Genomic DNA, 21,126 nt, shown 5'->3' with positions numbered 1-21,126 from the left:
TGATAGTAAAAATGGAAAAAAAAAAAAAGAAAGAAAGTTTATTGCTTTTTTATCAACATTCCAATTTTTCAAAAAAAATTATGTTAATTTAATTAAATTATTAATAACAGGTTATTTTCATATTTTCTTTAGATTTTTTTCTGAACTCTTTTAATGCAATCGGTTTTCTCAAAAATAACTTTTCCCAACTCATTAGATTTCTTTGATAGAAGAGAAAAGTTCCTAGCTTGCTGAACAAGTGCATTAACTTTTTATTCCATTTCAGCAATTCCCTTTTCTATTCCTTTCCGTCAATAAATATCAGATACATAAAAAGCTAAAAGTGGGTTGTTACTCCGATACCTTTGGAAAAAAATGGCTTAATGTGTTCTGTACCAGCTGAAAATAATTCTCCAATATTCCATGAGAATAATAATATCACCCCTCAATCCAGCATAAAAAGTAGGAACTCTCAGCAAGGCTGTAAAAACCAAGAGTACACAGATTTTGATTTTTAGAGACCCAAATAATTTTTTAAAAAGTATGATTGGAAATTTCTGTAACAGTGCTACAATTAGAGAAACTACTTACCAAATTTTATTTATCTAAGTTGTTGCATTTTTCTGTTACAGCGTTTATATGTATGTGAACATAAAGAACAACAGATGGTCAATTTATTGACAGATTTGGTTCAAAATTTTAATACGAATATATACTTTTGATGCTAAAATTATGCATCACATTTTATCGATATAGTGCTGTGAAGCTATTGTGTTCATCTGTACTCAAATAAACAGACAAAAAAAATCACCGAAATAAATTTGTTCAAAATTTGATAAAAATCTGAAAATTTGTTGTTAAGAAATTCCAAAGATTTGTGTGTTATCATGTTCACACATACAGGCATAATTCCAAAACTGTTTTATTTGGAGGTTTAAATCTGGAAGATTGAGAAAAATCTAAAGTTCAAATTTTTTTGGCATTAGCTTATTTTCCATATTTTTTGGCAGGAGTAACAAATGAGCTATAAGTAACTTTAGAGCATTATAAACATTCTACTTTTATCTTGGAAAGATTGAATCATTCATTATAATCACTTTTGGAAGTCTACAACTAATGAAATACACATTTTTTTTGGGATATAATTAAAATGCTCTAAACTTTTGTGCAAAAATTAATTGAAAGACAAGTATTTAAATATTTTACTAATAATACCAAAATATAACTAACAATGCTCTAAAAATAAGTAATCATGAATCGAAAAATACTGATTAACTGTTGAAAAACAACATTACTGGTGTTATACGAATATTTAATATTATAAGAAGAAAGGATTTTTCTCTCTGTCTAAATAAGCAAAAAGAGGAAATAGAAGAATCGATTAAATGAAAAAGATGTATTTTCTACTTTTATCAGTATTTCCCTAAATTGAGTTAAAATCTTTTCCACTGAATTCTGGATTAGTTGAAATTTGTTAAACATTGAGAAATCTGATATTCTTCAGAAATTACAGTCCATTATCAGGAGTTCTACTGCAATGAAATGGGATTGTTTTCCCCCCATCAGAAGAGAAATATAAGCTCATGGATAAAAAAAATTAGCACCTTTAAACACCTGATATAGGGACTACCAAAAAGAAGCAGATTTTAAGGATTTTTAAAGAAACTATGCATACTTTGTTAGTTTCATATAGTATGATGGGGGGGGGCATCTTTCATAATTTGAAATGTAAAAATTTAATAATTGATTATTTCAGGCATATAGCATACTGACTCAAACATCGAATAATAAAACACCAGGTATATGATTAAAAATTAGAATCTAGGAATAAAATTTTTATTATTTTAGAGCAAGACTTTGAATTCACATCGACCTGTAATGAATTGACTGCAATTGATTGACTTCTAATTAATGAAAATCAATTTAATAATTACTTGTCAATATTCCAAACAGTTTCCTAAATTCAATATTTTATACAATTTTTATTCTATAAAATTAATTTTAAACAAATGGCATGTTTTATGTAAATTGGCAAGAGTTACATCTAAATAATAAAATGTTGATAAAAAAATCCTATCCACTGACACTTACTTCATCAATTTAATCATGCATCATTTGACAACAGAATTAATACACAGGATAATAAGCCTAAACTAACAGATTAAAAAGTTGTACCTTTCTTTAATAGATAAAGATTCTCAACCACACTGACATGCCAATTAAAATTCATTGAAACTGTATCTGTGGTAATGTCCTTGAAAGAACAGTTAAAAAGAATAAAATCCTATACAAGGGAGACCAAATAGGAAGAAACAAATATGTTAAAAGATAGATTGAAAATGCCTAAGTATGTTTCAATTAACAAATTGTGTATAAAAATTATATTGCTTTCTGCTAAGGAATAAAATAAGCTTCTGAAGATTTAAAAATGCAGCAATACCTCGGAAATATACAATAGACGAGAACAATAAAAAGTATGCATGTGGAATTCATGCAAGTCTGGCTCTATTTGCATATAAATATAAGCAAATTTTAATTAATAAAGAGTTACAAAAATAACCATTTACAAAAAAGTATATATTTCTCATAATTAGAACATATTCTCCATAACAGACTACATCAAAATTTTTAACCTTGTTTACAATTCATATTTCCTATCACGTTTGCAACTACCATTAACTTTCCTGATGGATCTGGACAAGTAGAGTCTGTTAAGAATTCAGTTAACCACATGGTCTTCCTGGATGGAGCTAGCTGCCTATCATGTAAATATCACATGGTCTCCCTGTTGATGTTAGTATATTTTTTATTCCAGTAAAAGCGAACTTGACTCCTATGCTATTTGTATAAATAATGTCAACAGCCGGAAGAATTGATATTTGTCTTTTCATGGAGTTTTTATCTACTTCATCATTAGCGATGGATGTGTTAATTGAAGCCCCAATTTCATTTAGAAAGAAATATGCACTTTAACAAAATATCTTACATAAATCAAAATTATACAGATCAGATTGTTGGCTTTATGCCACAATTAATCGAAACAGTATACAAAAATATAAGGTAAGAACTCATGAAGTTTGGACCATGTTTTATAAAAATGCTTTTAAAAATATTAGTGGAACTAAGATTAGTGACACACTGAAATTATTAGAAAAGTTCTGCATCTTGATAAAATTCTTTCAGACATTTTTATTATTAATTATTTAATCTCTTTTAAATTGAACTCTAAAATTATGCGAGATGCATTTAAAACAATGTTTCAATAATCTATTGAATCATTTAAAATTTCTATTTAAAAATTTGAAACAGATTTTGGGTAATTAAGAAAGTTTAACATTACCAACAATATTGAAAATGCTTTTAGTACCATTTATGAAATCCTGTTACGAATAATATTTCTTAACTTAAAACGATACGTAAGTCACACTGCAAGTAATTTTTTTTTATTGTAAGAAATTTACATATAAAAAATTAACTTCTATAATATACTAACAGTTAAGTATTTCAACATTTAGAATTCAAACACAAACTTTTCTCTTGGCTAGCAATCATTTGAATACCTAAGCAACATATGTGTTAACCCCGCAATGTTTTTTTTTTTTTTTTTTTTTTAATAGCAATGGGGCATTTAGTGATATCAGATGAAAAAAATGTGAAGAAAGACCCAGTGAGAATCTGCCAATTTGAAAAGAAATGCTGATCATCAAGCTGCTACTTTGGCATCAAAACATGAAATATTGAACCAATATTTAAATATTGGAAATATGAGCAAAGAATGTTCTTATAGTGAAGTTTTGAAATAGAGGTAGACTGGCCAGCAAATGTATGTTGTCATCCTGAAAACGTTAAGCTTTAATGTTGAACAAATGACTAGAGCAGTTTAAAAAATTTTAATTAGAATTGACAAACATTAGGTACAGTATCAGACTATATCAGGGTTGGCAAGTAAACGCAAACAGAATTTATATTGTGTAATTTTAAAAGCATAATTTATATTGATATTATAACCTGACTTTTACATTAGTTATTTCCTAAGTATCTTCCCCTTAGTTGTCTTTGGTATTTTCCACATAATCTGTTCATCATGTCGCACTAATCACAAAAACAGATATTTATTTTAGTTGCATTTTTAATTATATATCTAAAGAAATCAATCGTTGAGAATCACTTTTCTAGCTTGGTTCCAGATTTTGATGCTTGAAATTCCTTGAACTTGATAAGAATTTATACCAAAAATCAAACTCTTGTGGTATTTTTTTTATAATTTCATAACTGAATTGGGTCATTATATTTCTACTCAATGATTCAAAAGGAAGAAATATTAAAATTTGAAAGTCAGAAGAAATCTTAGACTATAAGCATGGATTTTTGAATAATTCTCTGAATGACTATCTGAAAAACAGAAATATTTTAGTCTCGGCCTGTTGATTTTATCTTCTATAATTTAGTATCCTTGATTTTAATCTACATAAGTATGTGAGAAAGGTTTAAGAGATCAGAGAAATTGCTGAACTTATGTTCCTAAAGTGAATATCAGAGAGCTCAAATTTTACACTCATGCATTACTACCAAACATTTTGACAAACCAGTATCCAGTTGCAGAGGCTATTAAAAGCAATTATAATATCATTCTCAGCAGCAGGAGTCTTTTTAGTACATCATACACACCTGTGCTAAAAGTAAGTCACTTAGTGAAATACAGACATCTCTGTAACAAGGTAATAGAAAATTAAATTTATAAGTTGCAACAGACTGTAGAGAATTTGTAGGAAATGACAATGAAATATATATATATATTGCAAAATAAAAAAAAAATATAATGATTTTTATTCAAATGAGGACAATATATTCTTTTGAGAAATAATGCCATAGTTCCAACATTACTACTGGAAAGTTTATTTATATTTTTACCATCAAGATAAGACAATGATAAATTTAAATATACTAATATCACATTCTTGAAAAAATTTTATAAGGGGGGGGGATTATAATAAGGGGGGGGGGGGGAACCTTCTTTACATTAAATTAATAAAAACTCTTAAAAATCATAACTTCTTTTAAATTTTCAAAGTATGCAATTGTAATCATTTAAGATATAAAAACTAATGTATAATCAACAATTAAAATTTTGCACCGATTAAAATATAAACCAAAAATGATTTCACAAAAACCAGATAATAAACATCAATTCAACTTTCTTAAAATCTAAACTTCTATAAGTTGTAATTTTAATATATTCTGCAAAATGGAAAATATTTTAATTAATAACCATGTGCATAATAAATTTCCAAATGATTAATTAAACTACCAATTACTTCTGAATCAGAAAAATGGATCATATTTTTAACATTCCCAAGGCATAATAATATTGCTCAATAAGAACAAATAATATGGTTATATTCCACCCTTGATCAATGGATGGAAATTCCTCAGTCATAATGACCTTCCCTCAAATCTCGAGTAAAAGTTCTATCAGCTAATGTTTAAATGATATTACATTAAAAATTCTATTAAATAAATAAATATAAGTTTTATATTTAATATCTATCTATAGGTAGAATGTTTTAAAATATTATTATTATAAAATACGAATTAGAAATTAGTACAATTCTCTAGTCAAAAGGGGGAGGCTCAAAACGTAACACAGGAAAGCTCAAAGATGATTTGGAAAATATAGAATGAAAGATTATTTATTGAAATATTGCACCAAACAATCAAATTTATTCTACTGCAGAAGTAGTGCACTTAACTTTTTTAAGTAATAGAACACCTTTACAACATTTTTTTTTTTTTCATTTCTCTCATGCAACATGATACAGGGCTAATTTGATAATTTCATGCAAAATTAAGCATGCATTAATTTATAATTTTGTATATTTCCTAAAAATGTATACATAATAGCAGCATTTAAAGTTAACTCAAAAATGATAACAAGAGAAATTAAATGCACCAAGATGTTAAATTCTGTATCCTAAATTATAAAATAGGTCATAAATAGGTAAAAAGATCTTAATAAAATGAATAGTTTTTTTCTACTGTAATATATTGTATTTTTATAACTTCATTGTATTGCCTCAAAAAGATATGAATATAAAACCAGCTACACAAAAATCTAATTATTTTGAAGTTTTCAATATATATATATATATATATATATATATCAGTTATTTGTTAGTGGCCAAATTTAAAGAAAATTATTAAAACCTATGCCTCTAAAAGGTAAAAACAATCATGCCATGAAAAGCGCTAACGTATAATGAATAGAAAAAAAAAGTTTTCAGCATTAATCAAATTAAAATAACTTAATATTTAATATAAATAATTCTTTAAAAGAAATAAAACCTCAAAAATCAAAGAACCTATCATTTCTAATTATATAAAAATTTAACAGTTTAAATGCTAAAGAAAATGAAGAATTTTTATACATTCTGTTAAGGAATGAATAATGAATTCTACATATTATTTGATAAATTCATTCTCAAAATATCAAGTTATCACGTCAAAAATATTTTTTTCATAAAGAAAAAAAAATTTAAAATTTTATAAAATCTAATGTTAAATTTCTGATGAAAATGTCTATTACAGGTTTTAAATTGTTAAGATAGATTCATTTCAATAAGCAATTAGGGAGAATAGAACAGAATATAGGTTAAGATATAATGAAAGAAGATAAAAAAAACATGAAGATATTAGAAGAAAATTTGAAAAGAAAAAGAATTACAATTATTAAATGAAGACAAATTTGAGGAAATAAATACACATCAAAAGAAAAATTAAATAAAACAAATATTTATAATAAAATAAATAATAAAAATATTTCAAAATGTTTTTATAAAAAAACATTTAAACAATCATTTTTTCATTAGAACGAAGGATAATGAAAAATTCAGCTTATTAAAATGCCATTAAGTCGAAAAACAACCAATTTAAGAAAATGAATTAATAATCGCATTTATTTTTACAGCAATCCAATTGTAAAATGGCACTGCAATCATAAAAATGCTCCGAAATAAATGAGAAAAGAAAAAAAATCTGACCTTTATTGGAAAACATGCTCCTCGTTCACTCTTTTTAATTGTTTACAGTTCACTTTATCTGTCAACAAATCAGTTTCGGTTACTTGGTCATCGAAAATATGTATCGAAATCTTTCAAAAGATGGTTAAACTGCCATTGTATTAGACGTTTGAAAGCTTACTTTAAATAATCGATACCGATCAAAATGCGTATCTTCTGAGCATTTAAAAAAATAAAAAAGGCTTAATGATGATAAATTTATAAACAAAGAAAAACTGAATTGAAATGCGCGTTCATGAGAATGTTTTATTACGAGTTTTAAGTAAGAGAGAACCGACGAAAAAAATGTGTTCCAACCTTAGAAAAATTAAAAAATTGCCAATCGATTAGTTTGGGGACTAATTCCCCCCACCCATTACATCCCCGTGTAGCTTTTGTTCAGAATCCATAAACTCGATGCAGCAGAAACGCGGGAACCGTTAGGGGTTGGAAACTAATGTACACATTTCGAATGTCAACGCAAGAACATGTGTTTGATGCAACAAACAAAGTTCACGTAGTTAACTAATAGCTGTTAACTACTTATATTAATACAAGAACAACTTATACAAGCCGATTAGTTTTTCATGCAAATGTGCGCAGCAGCTTACAGCCACCAAGCCATAACTCATACAAAATGGCGGGAAAGGTTAGTGCCTTTAAATTTTAGATATTCTTCTACAAAATTGAATTTAACAGAATTAAAAAAAATAGAGTTCGATTTTAATTTTCAACTAATAAACCAAAACATCATATTAGTAATACCAGACAATAAGTTTACTTACCCATAACTTGTATTAAGTATTCAAAATTATGATTTTAATTTTACACCAATGAGTCCCACATACGACAAAGCGACGCTGTACTACATCTACAGGGTTAGAAAATACTCTCAAACGCAAACATTATCATTTGACATATTATTTACGTTAAAAAAAAACTCTCGTCTTTTTTACGGTTAAGAATAGATGGAAATTGTCCAAAGGACTGCATTTTTGGTTTTGTTATCAATACTTCTTGTTTTTTTTAAAGTAAAAGGCTGGCATTTTTTACAAATAACTATTTAATCATTGGAAATAAGATCGTAGTCATTTTTCTTACAAATTAGAAATGAGTAAATGGATAGTAATCTAAGAAATAACTCAAAAATCTTGAAATTTCCTGTAAAAATCAAAAGCACATTAAATTATTAAATGATATTGCAGAAAGTTTTTTTTTTTCTGATAAAATGTAATTACATAAATGTTTATTTTCTGAGAGAAATTAGAATCTTAATAGCAAAAATATTCCAAATAAAATATGTTTTTTTTTTATTGTTAACAGTTATTTTTATGACAAATACGATCTGCGCTTATTTTTCATAATGATAAAAAAATTAAAATCAAAATAATCATAATTAAAAAAAATTGAAAGTTTCCTGAAAAGAAAAGGCTACAAAAGAAATATATGTATATCACAACGGAAATAGTATGAAATTTTGCAACCTGAAATAAATATAAAACACCATTTATTTAAATAAGTTTAAAACAATTCTGTGTATAATTTTGAAAAAAAAAAAGATTTATTTCAAAAATGCCAATGTAAAAAGTAGTTTTCAAGTTACGTGAAAATAATATAAACTAGTAAATGAAAATAGAATAGATAAATATAAATTACTAATAAATCATAATGAACATCAAATAATTATAGAAAAAATGCAATTATACAACAAGTTTTGAAATGTATTCAGTAATTTTTTTCATAAATTTGAGATGATTGCAAAAACTTTTTTTTATTTTTCCCTGTAGAAAGCTTTCATTATAGTAAATTTGATTCCTAGGTTTTAAAACGCTATAAATTTTCAAATTCGGTGATTAAGTTTCAAAAATTCTTATAATCGAAAAGAATAAGCTTTATGAAAAAATGTATTACGAAACCAAAACGTACATAAACCTTTCAGGGGCCAGGAAGGAGGGGCTTGTTAGAACAGTAAACCAATGAATGAGATGATGAAGAAGAAATGCAGAGGGCACGACTGAACTGCAACCGTTTTCGGAGACCAAGTTTATATTCGATTTTAGCCTTTCTAGCTTTCGAAAAACTAAAAGTTTAAAAGAGTGATTAAGAAGTAATTTTTCACTAGCTTGTTCAGAATATTTAACACTTGAGTTGAAATTAAATTTTAAAATATTATGCAAATTTTTCCCTTTGTATTAAATAATTCATCTTCAAAAAAATCATAAATAAAATTAATCAAAATATTACTAATTATATCTTAATTGATTCTTTTCAATAGAATTAGAAAACGACTTTTATTTATCGATTCATCATAAATTAAAATGAAAATCAATATCTGTACTGATTCTGCTTTCAGCTGCATGGAAATGCTACTATTTCTGCATGTTACATATTTCTTTACCTACAGTGTAGTACAGTTATTAGATTTGAAAGACATATTTATTTCTTAATATTTTCAGAAATATTACTTACTATTATAATGTATTATGAAAAATATTATTTTTTATAAGCTGTTTCTAGAAATTATTTATTTATATATTTTTTTCAAAAAAATGTTTTTTTTTTTTTTTTTTTCCTAATTTTGAAGAAAATTTATTAAAAGAAATCGTTTGCAGCACCATTTATTAAGGGAAGAAAAATTTTATAGATTCTTATTTCGAAAATATATTTATAAATGTGCACACTTCGCATATTTTTTTCTTATATATTTTTCGTAATGAAAATATTCGAAAATTTACAGTCGAAGCATTATTAAAAGAAGAGAGAAATAAAATTCACTTTTTTGTCTGAGCAGTTAATTCCTTTTTTAAAAAACATTTAATATAATTTTACTTAAATCGGAACTTTTTTTAATAAAATTAATAATCTATGCTTAAACTATAAAAAAGTATTAGCATTTATCACAGTTCAGATTCAGAATAATAGTTCTCATCCAAGTAGGTACGGTCTTTTTTGGACAGAGTGAAGCAATGAATGGCATTGAACAAGTATATAGAAAAATGGAAGGAAAAATTTATTGGAACTAGTGCAATTAAAAAAGGCATATTTTCTTTTTGAAGTTTAAATGACATTTTTAAAAATAAATAAACAGAATACTTTGAAATTATTCAAAAAAATCTAAAATTTACTAAAAAAAGCAGAAGAATGAAAAAAAAAAAGCATTGGAAAAGGGGCATTGCTTTTAAAATCAATACGGAAGAATCGATTTATATGTAATACTTAAAAAATGAAAACTGCTGATTTTATGGAGAAAATGATTCTCATTTAGGATCAAATTTAAGTATCATTATAAAATATCTTTAAAAATCTTGAATACAATCATCCTTTTTTCTCAGAGTTTCTTTAGAGGATGGCATTTTTTTTGGATCATAATTTACGATATCGTTAAGAATAGCAATTTTATTCGTGTTATTATTTTTTGTGCAAAGTAAATGAATATTTAGATTTTTAATAATTTAAATGTGATTAAAATCATTCAAAAGTTATCGAACTATGTTCTGAATCATAATTTAAATAACTAAAAGTTCTCAAAAATATTTCTGTCGTTATAATTGTAATAAAATTTTTCAAAGGGCATTGTTTCAATATTTTATAATTTTCTTTCTCGTTTGTCCCAAATTTAAACCATTTTAAAATATTGATTAGTGTCTGAAAAATTTATCATCTAATTAGCTTATTTTAAATTAATTTCTCTGCAAATAAATACTCATTAGTCCTTTTTTTCAGATTTTATTAAATTGAAGTTAAAATTATGAAAAGAGAGCTACTGAATAAATAAAAAATACATCATAAAATGTAAATAAATTTTAAAGAGAAAATCAAATTAATTACTTTACATTTGATTTTTTTTTTTAATTTCATCTCTAATTCTGTTAGATATCAGGCTTTTTCTTAAAAAAAATAATTTTAAAAGATTTAAATCATTTTAATTTGAGAGCTTTCAAATTAGATTTATATTAAGTGAATAGACAGCTTTTAAATATTATAGCTCTATATAACAAAACGAACGTTTAGATGAAGGAAATATTATTATACTTCCTATAATTAAAAAAAATAATGAAAAATTCAAATCATTTAACTTCTTTTGGAAATTTATGAATTGCAGTATTACAGTGATAAATGAAAGTGAAAAATATTCTTTGATTTTTATTTGACTGCTCCACTTGAATAAGAAAATCATTATCTTAACTGCAAATTGCTCTGCCTTTATAAGAAAAAAAGAATAATACTTTTTAAAATAGCAAAAAGTAATATGGAAGTTTAATTCCTTTTTTGAATTCATTCTTTCAACAATTTTTATTCACGGCGATAATCACATCATTTCATGACATTACTATGAAACGGTTACAATTTTTAAATTTTGACTCTTCAGTTGAGAAAAACTAAAGAAATTAAAAATCTATAGTTATGCTTGCTCAGTTATATAATGGAAAAAGTAATTTCTGTTGAAATATCTTTGGGATTTTTTTAGATGTAAAAGTACATCTACTATTGATGAGAACTTCGAATTTTAAACAAGCTTCAGTTACTGATTTTAAAAGTCCTTATTTCAGTAAAAAAAAGAGCGGAGAAAGATATATACTGAAAAGTCAATTAAAAAAATTATTTAGTTTTATAAAATAATTAATAATTTCGACATTTGAAATTTTTTTATTTCAATGTCTAGAATGAAAAAATATAAAATAAATAGATAGATTCTGAAAATTTTAATTTATTTATTCTGACATTCATGTAGTGATTATGGAAAAGAAATGTTAAAAAATAAAAATCTCAAAACTAATCATAAAAAATAGTGTTCTAGTTAAGATCCATTTCTTATTTCTTTGAATAAGTTAATGTAAATTAAATTAATCTGGAATACAATTTGAATAAGCTTAAAAAGTCATTATATCAGAGTGTATTATACCAGTGTCATTATACCAGCTTTTTAAAATTATTCATTATTCAAGCTTTAAAAAAATTAAAGAATAAATGTATTTGCGGTACAAAAAAAAAAAAAAAAAAAAACCTGATTAAATTCTTATTTTGAAAGGAAAAGTAAAAAATATTATTACTTTTAAATGTGTCCTAAAGCTTACGCACGGAGTGAAGTCAATTCATACTAAGTGGTATTTATCAAATGAGCCGTACGATTTATTATTGAAATATTTTATACATTTTATATAAGGAAAAAAGTAGCAACACATGTGACATAAGTAATAAATTATGCAGTGATGTTACATGACTTGCCTATTTACTTTTGTTATGTAACTAGGCTCATATAAATTTAGTCAATAGCAAATAATTTTTTTAAAAAAAAGCTTTTTTTTTTCTTTTATTCATTTAATATTAAGTGGAATTATTGCAATATATATGTTAAATACAATATATATTACTTCGATACAAAAAAGAATGAGATAGAATTTTTTAAGCACAATTAGTAAACCGAATAGATTCATCACTAAAGTCCGCAAATCTAAAGTTCAAAGCATAATAAGGAATAGAAAAACGTTCCGTGATGCGGAAAATATTCCTTGTGACAAAGGGAGGGAAGAAAAACTTCTAAAAGTGGGGGAGAAGAAACAAGAAAGAAAAACAAAGAAAAGAGTTCTATTTTCGTGAATAAAGAGAAGTTGTTTTAACTAAGAAGCAGAATATTATTTCTAGATTTTAATCGAAAACTATTATGCGTTTAGAATATCATTTAAATCTGGCGAACAAAAATCATAGACAAAACATTTATTCGGTGTGCTGAAATCGTCTGCATTTTTTAATTACCAAAAAGACGAGAAGAACCAGTTCTGTTCCCGAGATTCAACGTATTTGCAATGTAGTTGATTTTTTGAGGGTTTTGTTTTTTGTTGTTGTTATTTTATATCAGTGCTTGGCAGATGTATTCAATTTCTATTGTTGAATTAAATATTGAATTTTCTAGCTTCAACTGTTCCATCAGAACTCTGTTAAGTATCGTATTAGAATTCATATAAAATTATTCAATCACTCTTGAATTATCTGTTACATTTCAATAAAACAGGAAAAGTTTATAATTAATACTTGATTTTGATTAAATGTCTTTCAATAATATATAAAATTAATTTTTGTAAAGTGAATTTCTAACGATGACAAAACATTTTATTTAAAAAGAACTTAGCAGCAATGAGCCGTTTATCACATATTTTATAAAATAAAAAATACATGGATTAAATTATCTTGAGTTAAACTACGTTAACTTTTTGTAATTTATGCAGTCAGTGTTTGTTGTAAAAATCGTTTATAAAATTCTAATGAGGTTATTCTTAAGATATTGTTTCATTAACTTATCTTTGCATAAAGTTGTCTACAAAAGTATATTAATAACGAATAATATCCCCAAAATCTTGAAAATGGGATGGAATTTTAATAGCAAATATGGATATCTAAAAATAAATTCTGTTTTATTTATTTAAATTGCTACATAAAATTGAACGTTTGTAATTTGGTGAAGTAAGCGAAATATTACTTTCTGATTTAAACTCTCATGACTGAATAAAAATGCCCTTATTTGAAATATATTTTTAAATATATTAATAATTTCAACAACAAATTTTAGTAAAAGGAAATCATCATGTTTGCCTTTGAAAAATGTTAACCTTTCTGTTAATTTATTTAAATAATATTTCAGAAATTCATATGAACTAAATTCTTAAAATAGTGTAACTTCGGTTTGATATGCTTCACTTTAAAGAAGAAAAAAAGCCCCTATATATAAAAAAAGAAGAAGAAAATGGAATTTCTACAGAATAAACTTTTGAAATTTATCAATTTAAGCCGGTTTGCCATGAGATTATAGGATGACGGCTGGATGTGAACGATTGCCCAGACTGCTTTATCCGGTCTTAAATATTGAAACTGAATCGTAAAATAATGTCTCAAAGAAAAATACGTTATTGAAGTCGTCCAAGCAAAGAACAAAAACGAAAAATTTCATATTTCGACTCTCTTCTTCTGAATGAACGAATATCAATTACTGCATTAATTAATATTTAAATTTTTAAAGCATATTTTGAAATACATCGTGATCTAATAATTGAATAATAGTTTTTAATTTCTACTATTTCCGATGAAACTAATAATATAAAATAAAAGTCATCTAAATTGAGGACATTTGTTTATCAACTAATTAATAAGTTAAAACTTTAAAAGTAGCATTGCATAATCTTACCATATTATTTTGAAAAAGTTGTTCCAATAAGTAATTTAAAAAATTCTCTTATTTAATCAATATTAAGCCACTGTTATATTCAGAAATCATAAGTCTGAAAAAAAGAATGTGATATAATTAATGAATAAAAACATTGAAATTTAAACAAATTAACAATGAACATTTCTTTTTAAAAACTTGTGATTTATGATTAAATTGAACGCCTAGTAAGGAATATGATGAAACTAATATAGATTTAACTGCTTCAATGCTAAGTTATGGGGCTATAAGTCAAATAGTCTGACTTACAGAGCACTAACACACACCCTCAAACTTTCATCTTTATTATTAATAAAAATTTCTCTCTTAATCTCATATTCTGAAGTGTGATTTTATTTTGGAATAATAAGAATAAAGATAATAATTTTAAGCCCAAATATTCAATTAAAAGGAATTAAAAACTATAATTGTTTGCTTTGATATTTTTTTCAGGCTTAGATGAAAAATGATTTTTTACGTCATATTAAAATTCGAAAAATTATCTTTTTAGTGAAATTAATTTTATAGTTGTGCAATTTTTTTTTAAATTCTGACAATTAAAATATATATATATATGATTTTTTTTTCTTAATTTTTAACAATAGATTACATTATTTATCTGAAACTCAAAATAATCGTCATTTTATTAAATACAGTATTGAAATGGTAATTTTCTTTCATTGGTTACATCTAAAGAAGAAAGATTTTTTTAAATATCTATCGAGTTTTCGAAACGAATAAAAAAGTAAATTTAACAGTAACGGTATTTTCAAGATAGACATTAAATGAGCATTTACCTTTTTAATAGAGTTATGATGTCATCGATTAGTTTCCTTTAGAAAGTTTCATGTACTCAACGAACGAACAGGGCATATGTAAAATAATAAAGTAAAATGGCTTTAATATCTGGCAATTTGACGGAATCATGAACATGAAGTTATGTTTAAAAGAACCATATATCCAATATTTCCGGTAAACCAATTGGTCGCCAAAGGAGTAATCCAATATTTATCTATTATCTAGATTTCCTTTTAACACGCATGACAAATGTAGCACAAAAAAAAAAAAAAAAAAAAACCCGAGAAAAAAGAGGAAATGAAAGGAAAAAAACGTGTGAAAGTATTTTGAACTTATATAGTCTGCTCAGCGGTTTGGTTCTGTGGACTAATAATAACCCATGTAACTCAGAAGTTCAAGTTGCAAGGAAGCCGAAGTTCAAGTCATTTTCAGAACATAGATAATTAAAAATTATTTCACACACATAACACACGCATATATATATATATATATATAAATACATAATATTTGCTATATAATATTAAACATTATTTATATATATAATTATTTGTATTTATAATATTAAACGATATTTTTTAAAAAATTAAAAGACTTACAGTTTATATCTATTGCATTCAAAACCTTTTTCAACGTGACAGATTTTTAAAAAATTTTGTATTTATTGGCTTAAAAACGAACATTTTTAAATCCCCATTTCATTCTCTTTAAACAGGCGTAGACGCTATAACAGCAAAGTTAATCTTTCTGGATATTCAATAAATCGATATTCAATTACATATATATAAATATGGATTAATATTATACTACATAATTTTTTATATATCAGTCGCAGTTATGTAAATCAACATAAATATTTAATGTTAATATATAGAAAAATATCAAAAATAATTATTTTAAATTTACATTTTTGAATAAAACTGATTAGTTAAAAATCAGACTTATTTAATTAAAATTACATCTTAAAAATTCATCGTCGAAACTACATTCAGATTATCTTTTCTTTAATGAGTTATTAAATTATTTAAAATTAATTTTAGAATGGTAAAATATATCAATGCGCAGTAAAGAGTTAATTAAAATTAGAAGGAAAAAAACCACAGAAAGAAATAGAAGAAAAATCAAATAAAAAAATCCCTTCAATTGTCAATTTAATTCTTATCAACTACTATTCGCTTTGGTGCTAGCCTAGAATATTTGATGTAATTAATTCTAGATGAATCGTTTAGATATAACTGCATGTCCATGATTCCTCCAAGTGGACATATATTAAAGCCATGCCATTTGAATTGTTTTGTATATTTTCTATTTATTGTGTACATGAACTGTTCTAATATAGATGAGTTCCACGACAACATAGCGATATTAAAAACATGGATGCCTGGCTCATCAATCTTCTGTTTCACGGTATTGTAGTTTCATTTTTTTTATTCGTCCTTTTATTTTCTACATCGATATTAATTAGAATTCTTCTTTAGTTTCCAACAGTGGAAGAAAATCACGAGATTACACATTTGATAAAACAATGAAAACGGTTTGAAATTCAGCTTGAATTATTTGAATTTCAACGGTTTATCTAACGTTAGAAATTAGATTAAAAAAATATGTTCTAAAAATTGTCGAAATTCAGGAAAAATTTGCATGGTATTATTAAAAAGACAATTTTTAAAATTTTGAAACAATACAATATTTATTTTTATGCAGCAATATCCTCGGAAGTTACTACGGTAAACACCAAAATTTCTTTCACTTTTTAATTAATTAAATTATTTTATAAACATACTCAACAAATTATTCTGACATGTATTCTCAACATCCAATATATATATATATATATATATATATATATATACCAAATTTGATAGATCAAGAGGTCTGGCAACATAAATACACATACTCACAAACATATTCATTCATCTTTATTATTAGCAGACATTATAAAAAAAAATTATACAGTAAAACTAACTGACACGCGCATATTTGAAGTGTGACTTATCTATATTTCTACTTATAATAAAAGATGAGAGTGTATCAAGAGGCGTACCTACATAAAATGGCGCCCAAGACCAAAACCAAAAGAGCAACCTCTCAGATTGATATCATGAAATATATTCTGCGGAACATACAAAGCTTCAGAAATGAATCGTCTTTCTGTTTTTATATTTTTTACGAATGGCTGTTATTCATCCAGCATGTTTCCAGGATTAGGTGTAGCTTAATTACTTTTTTTTCCTTCAAATTAAACTGCAAATTTTTTCCGAGATGACAAATTAAGATGTCTCATGGCACAGTAAACAGAATGGCGTAAGGCTCCCAAAATAGTGAGAATTACATTGCCATCAAAATTTGAAGTGTAAAAGTACTTCGTTAAGGACATCATAAAGGATATGTCACGCACAAAAGAATCAAATGAAATTTTATCCCATTATTAATAGCAAATCAGTTGGTTACTAAAGGCGGCTAACATATAGATAAAACAATAAAAACGGTTTGAATCTCAATGCAACAATAAAATTGGTTGTTTAAAATTATGCAAAAAATATTTTTTTAAAAAAAATTGGCAAAATCCAAGAATAATTATCTAAATTATCAAATTTTATTTAAAGTTTAAAAAAATAATGGAAACATTTAATGCTGTGAAAATTATTTTTTTTCCCACCAATATTTTAGAAATTTACGAAGGAAAAATTGCAAAATATCGCTTAATTAATTAAAATTTCAAAGAAAAATCACCCCAAAGGACACATTTCTATCTTCCAAAGTACATGTGTGCCAAATTTGGCAGGTGTAAATCAGACATTCATTATTAGCAGAGATTATGCATAAGACATTTAATTTAATTTAAACATTACCAATATTCGTGTTGAGGCAACTACCGGCCATAGGTGACTAACAGTTAATAAAATAAGCTTACACGATAATAATAAAGTTACTTTCAGGATGTGCGCTAAATTACGTATAAGGTAAGTGCAAATTGGTAAAAAGATAAATCAAACTGCTTAAAAATTATCTTGAAGTGGAATAAAAATATCGATTAAAATCATTTTATTTTGCATGCCTACCTTTTGTAATAAGATTTTTTTTAATGTGAATACTTAAACATTTTAACGGTATATTTGATCTTTATTTCTTTTTTTTTTAAACGATATATTCTTGCAAAGTAAACTTGGACAGAAATGCGAAATGATTGAGATTTCGGTACAAATTTTAAAACTGGGACAATCCCAGTAGAAGTTGGGTAATGGTTACTTATCAAAGGTTTTTTTCTTATCAGGTAGTATAATTAATTTTAAAAAAAAGAGCAAAAGTTTTATTTTATTTTAAAATTAGCAATTTTGTTTATATGTTAATTATTAATAGACTTCTAAAAATTTTTTAAAGATTTTTCTTAAAATTTATTCTAACCTCTAATCCGAAACATTGTTCAATATTCTAGGCTTGAATATACTATGTTTATTTTTAAATTTTAATCTTAATTATATATCAATAAGACATACACAAAAATTGTATTTAATATCTTCACATCACATGTGAATATATAAATCCAGTAATTAAAACAATGAAAAATATTGTTGTCAGATATATTTGGAAAGTTCTTTTTGAATTTATTAAAATTAAAGGAAAATTGCACGAAATAAAATTGATGTTACTGAAAAGCTAATTGTTTTTATTCCGAATTCGGGTAAATTATATATTTTTTGCAATAATATGGTCTGAAGTTAGAGAAAATATCTTTAAAATATCGATTAATTTTAAATTAAAATTTCAACTTAAAATTTTGAAAAAACTTTTTCATAGTTAGCACACTTACCCAGGATACAGTGCCTATAGTAGTACCAAATTTCATAATTCTGTATCCAACGATTTGTTCTGGAAAGTATTTTGAAAGGTTTTGAAATCATGCTTGGCACAAATATACAAACAGTACAACGTACAGAATACTGTAAAAATAATATTTATATTACTACTTATTAGCAATGCCTAAAGTCCTATAAAGATTATTAGGGAAAGATAGACTCCTAGATTATTTTAATTATTGTCGCATTATAATTCAATCATAGTCCTAATATATAGTAATTACTAATTGTGTTATGCAATGGATACGAACAATTGTTATAAAAACCCAAAAGTCAGTTTAATAAATGCATATAAGGCAAAGGACAGTAATTTTTACTAGCTATTTCATTTACTAATATTTTATTCTTTTGAGAATTTCATCTGTTTCCGTATATTCTGATATAATGATATCCAGATTTGGAATTCTTATTTTAACTGTTTTTTTATTTATTTACATATATTTATTTATTTTATAATATTCTGCAGCATTGTATTCAATAAAATAAAAAAAAAAATCGTACTTATTGCAAAATTAATACCAATTTTAATGAAATAAATACATAGTTTTTACTATATAGAAATTTTGGAATCATATCTAACAGAACGAGAGATTTAAAAGCAAACGATTTAGACTGAACAAGCTGAAGCTACAAATATTCTTTACAACATTTGGAAGCGCGAGTGGAAATAATAAATTTCATAATGCTTTATCAAAACGACAAAAGAGCCCGCTATGCTCATAGAGCTCTCAAGAAATCGATGGGTTTCTATTGATTCGTGGAATTTTCGTGTACTCGCCGGAAACTTGCAATTTTGAAAGCCGAGGGGGAAAGAATGCGTTTCGTTAAAACGGAATGAAGAATTCGCGCGCTTTGCTTTGTTATGTCTGCTGGTTTGAAAGCACTCGGGGCGATTTCAAGTGCTTATTGTTTTTTTACGCGGTTGACTTTTAAGAAGAATATGCTTTGCTATTTACTTTTGGTTATTGTTATTATAGATTCCAGTCTAAATTCTAATTCGGAATGTAAAGTGCTGATGACTGATTTTCAAATCAATTATCTGTTTGCCCTTGAAATGTTAATAATGACGTAACCTTTTTAAACGCTTTTATAGTATATATTGGCACAATGTACTAATTTTTGGCAGTTATATATCTTAGGTTGATTAAAATGTTGAAAATAATAGAGGGGGTTAAAATGCATGGTGATGTTTCAACAATTTAATCATTTGACCTTTTTTAATGTCGTTGCCATGACGTTGTAAGATGAAATGTCCAAACACGCTTTAACAGACTTTTTATTGAAACTATTTATTTTATTTATTATTCTGAAAAATCGCAGTGATTGTAAAATGATTGTTAAAATAAATAGTAGCTACATTAAATAAAAACTTTTATGAAAATTGATTCTTTTCACCAAAATACATATTTAAGCTTTTAATTATGCAATTTTATTTTTTTAACGTAAAGGTATTTTCTATCTTGTTCAATTCAACAGTCTTAATATTACATATCGTAACAAAAATTAAATTTTAAAAAGCTTTCTGCAAAGTTTTATATTCTTTACTAAACATTCTATAAAAATAGAGTTTTTACAGAAATAGGCTTCAAAGAAATACACTGATGATACTAATATTACTCTATCGAAAATAGGTTTATCGCCTTAAGATCTCTTTGATTGCTCGTAGTTGTTTTTCACTCAAAATAATCACAATTCACTCACAATCATTTATTATTGATACATCTTTTAAACGTCAACAACTAATGCAACTTCTTAAAGCTTATTTTCAATTTATTTTTGTCCCTATTCTAATAAAAAAGAATGCGTCAGTTGAAGGTTTACATAATACTAACCTTGACCAATAGTTAGCAGCCAAATTGACGTAAATAAAATTTGGAAAGTGGGAATGCACATTTCGAAGTAAAGAATTGAATAATTTTTGAAATTTTAATTAAAGACTTAACCAATTTAAATTAAACGATATTTTGTAATTTTTTTGTGATAACTTCCAAAAATATCACTGCAAAAAATTAATTTTTACTATTTAAAATTCAAAAAAATTATTTTATTAATGATGCAAATTTAGTTTTAGTGTGTTTTTTTTCTTAAACTTTGAAATTTTTTAGAAAACATTTTACCACAATTTTTAATTTCACATGCTCACTTAAGCATTAAGATTAAAACCTTTTTTATTGCTTCAGTAAAAATTTATTGTACGATTTTCTTCTATTGTTGAAAAATCAAAAAGAAATATTCTGTTTGTTTA

The 21,126-nt window shown here is 25.3% G+C and overlaps 2 protein-coding genes across 5 annotated transcripts in view; one reads left to right on the top strand and one right to left on the bottom strand.

Moving 5' to 3' along the window:
* The window catches only part of LOC129976456 (uncharacterized), a 39,815-nt gene extending 31,866 nt beyond the window's left edge, over nt 1-7,949 (bottom strand). Inside the window, exon 1 of one of the 4 annotated variants that reach the window (XM_056090041.1) lies at nt 7,820-7,949. Coding sequence is in view for 1 of the 4 variants with exons in the window: in XM_056090044.1 (XP_055946019.1) it covers nt 7,820-7,823 (4 nt within the window). In the remaining 3 variants the exon portion in view is untranslated. Of the gene's footprint in view, nt 1-7,016; nt 7,455-7,819 lie in introns of those variants that run through there. The other 3 variants (XM_056090044.1, XM_056090042.1, XM_056090043.1) reach the window with 3 other exon arrangements.
* Nucleotides 7,473-21,126, top strand: part of LOC129976457 (interleukin-1 receptor-associated kinase 4-like) — a 55,783-nt gene continuing 42,129 nt past the window's right edge. The window contains exon 1 of the mRNA XM_056090046.1: nt 7,473-7,683. Coding sequence (XP_055946021.1) covers nt 7,622-7,683 — 62 coding nt within the window. The 5' untranslated portion in view covers nt 7,473-7,621. The remainder of the gene's footprint in view (nt 7,684-21,126) is intronic.

Source organism: Argiope bruennichi, chromosome 7 (assembly GCF_947563725.1).
Source record: "Argiope bruennichi chromosome 7, qqArgBrue1.1, whole genome shotgun sequence".
In the NCBI taxonomy this organism is placed as follows: Eukaryota; Metazoa; Arthropoda; class Arachnida; order Araneae; family Araneidae; genus Argiope; species Argiope bruennichi.
Note: the sequence above shows the minus strand (reverse complement) of the source record. Positions and strands in the feature narration are given on the sequence as shown.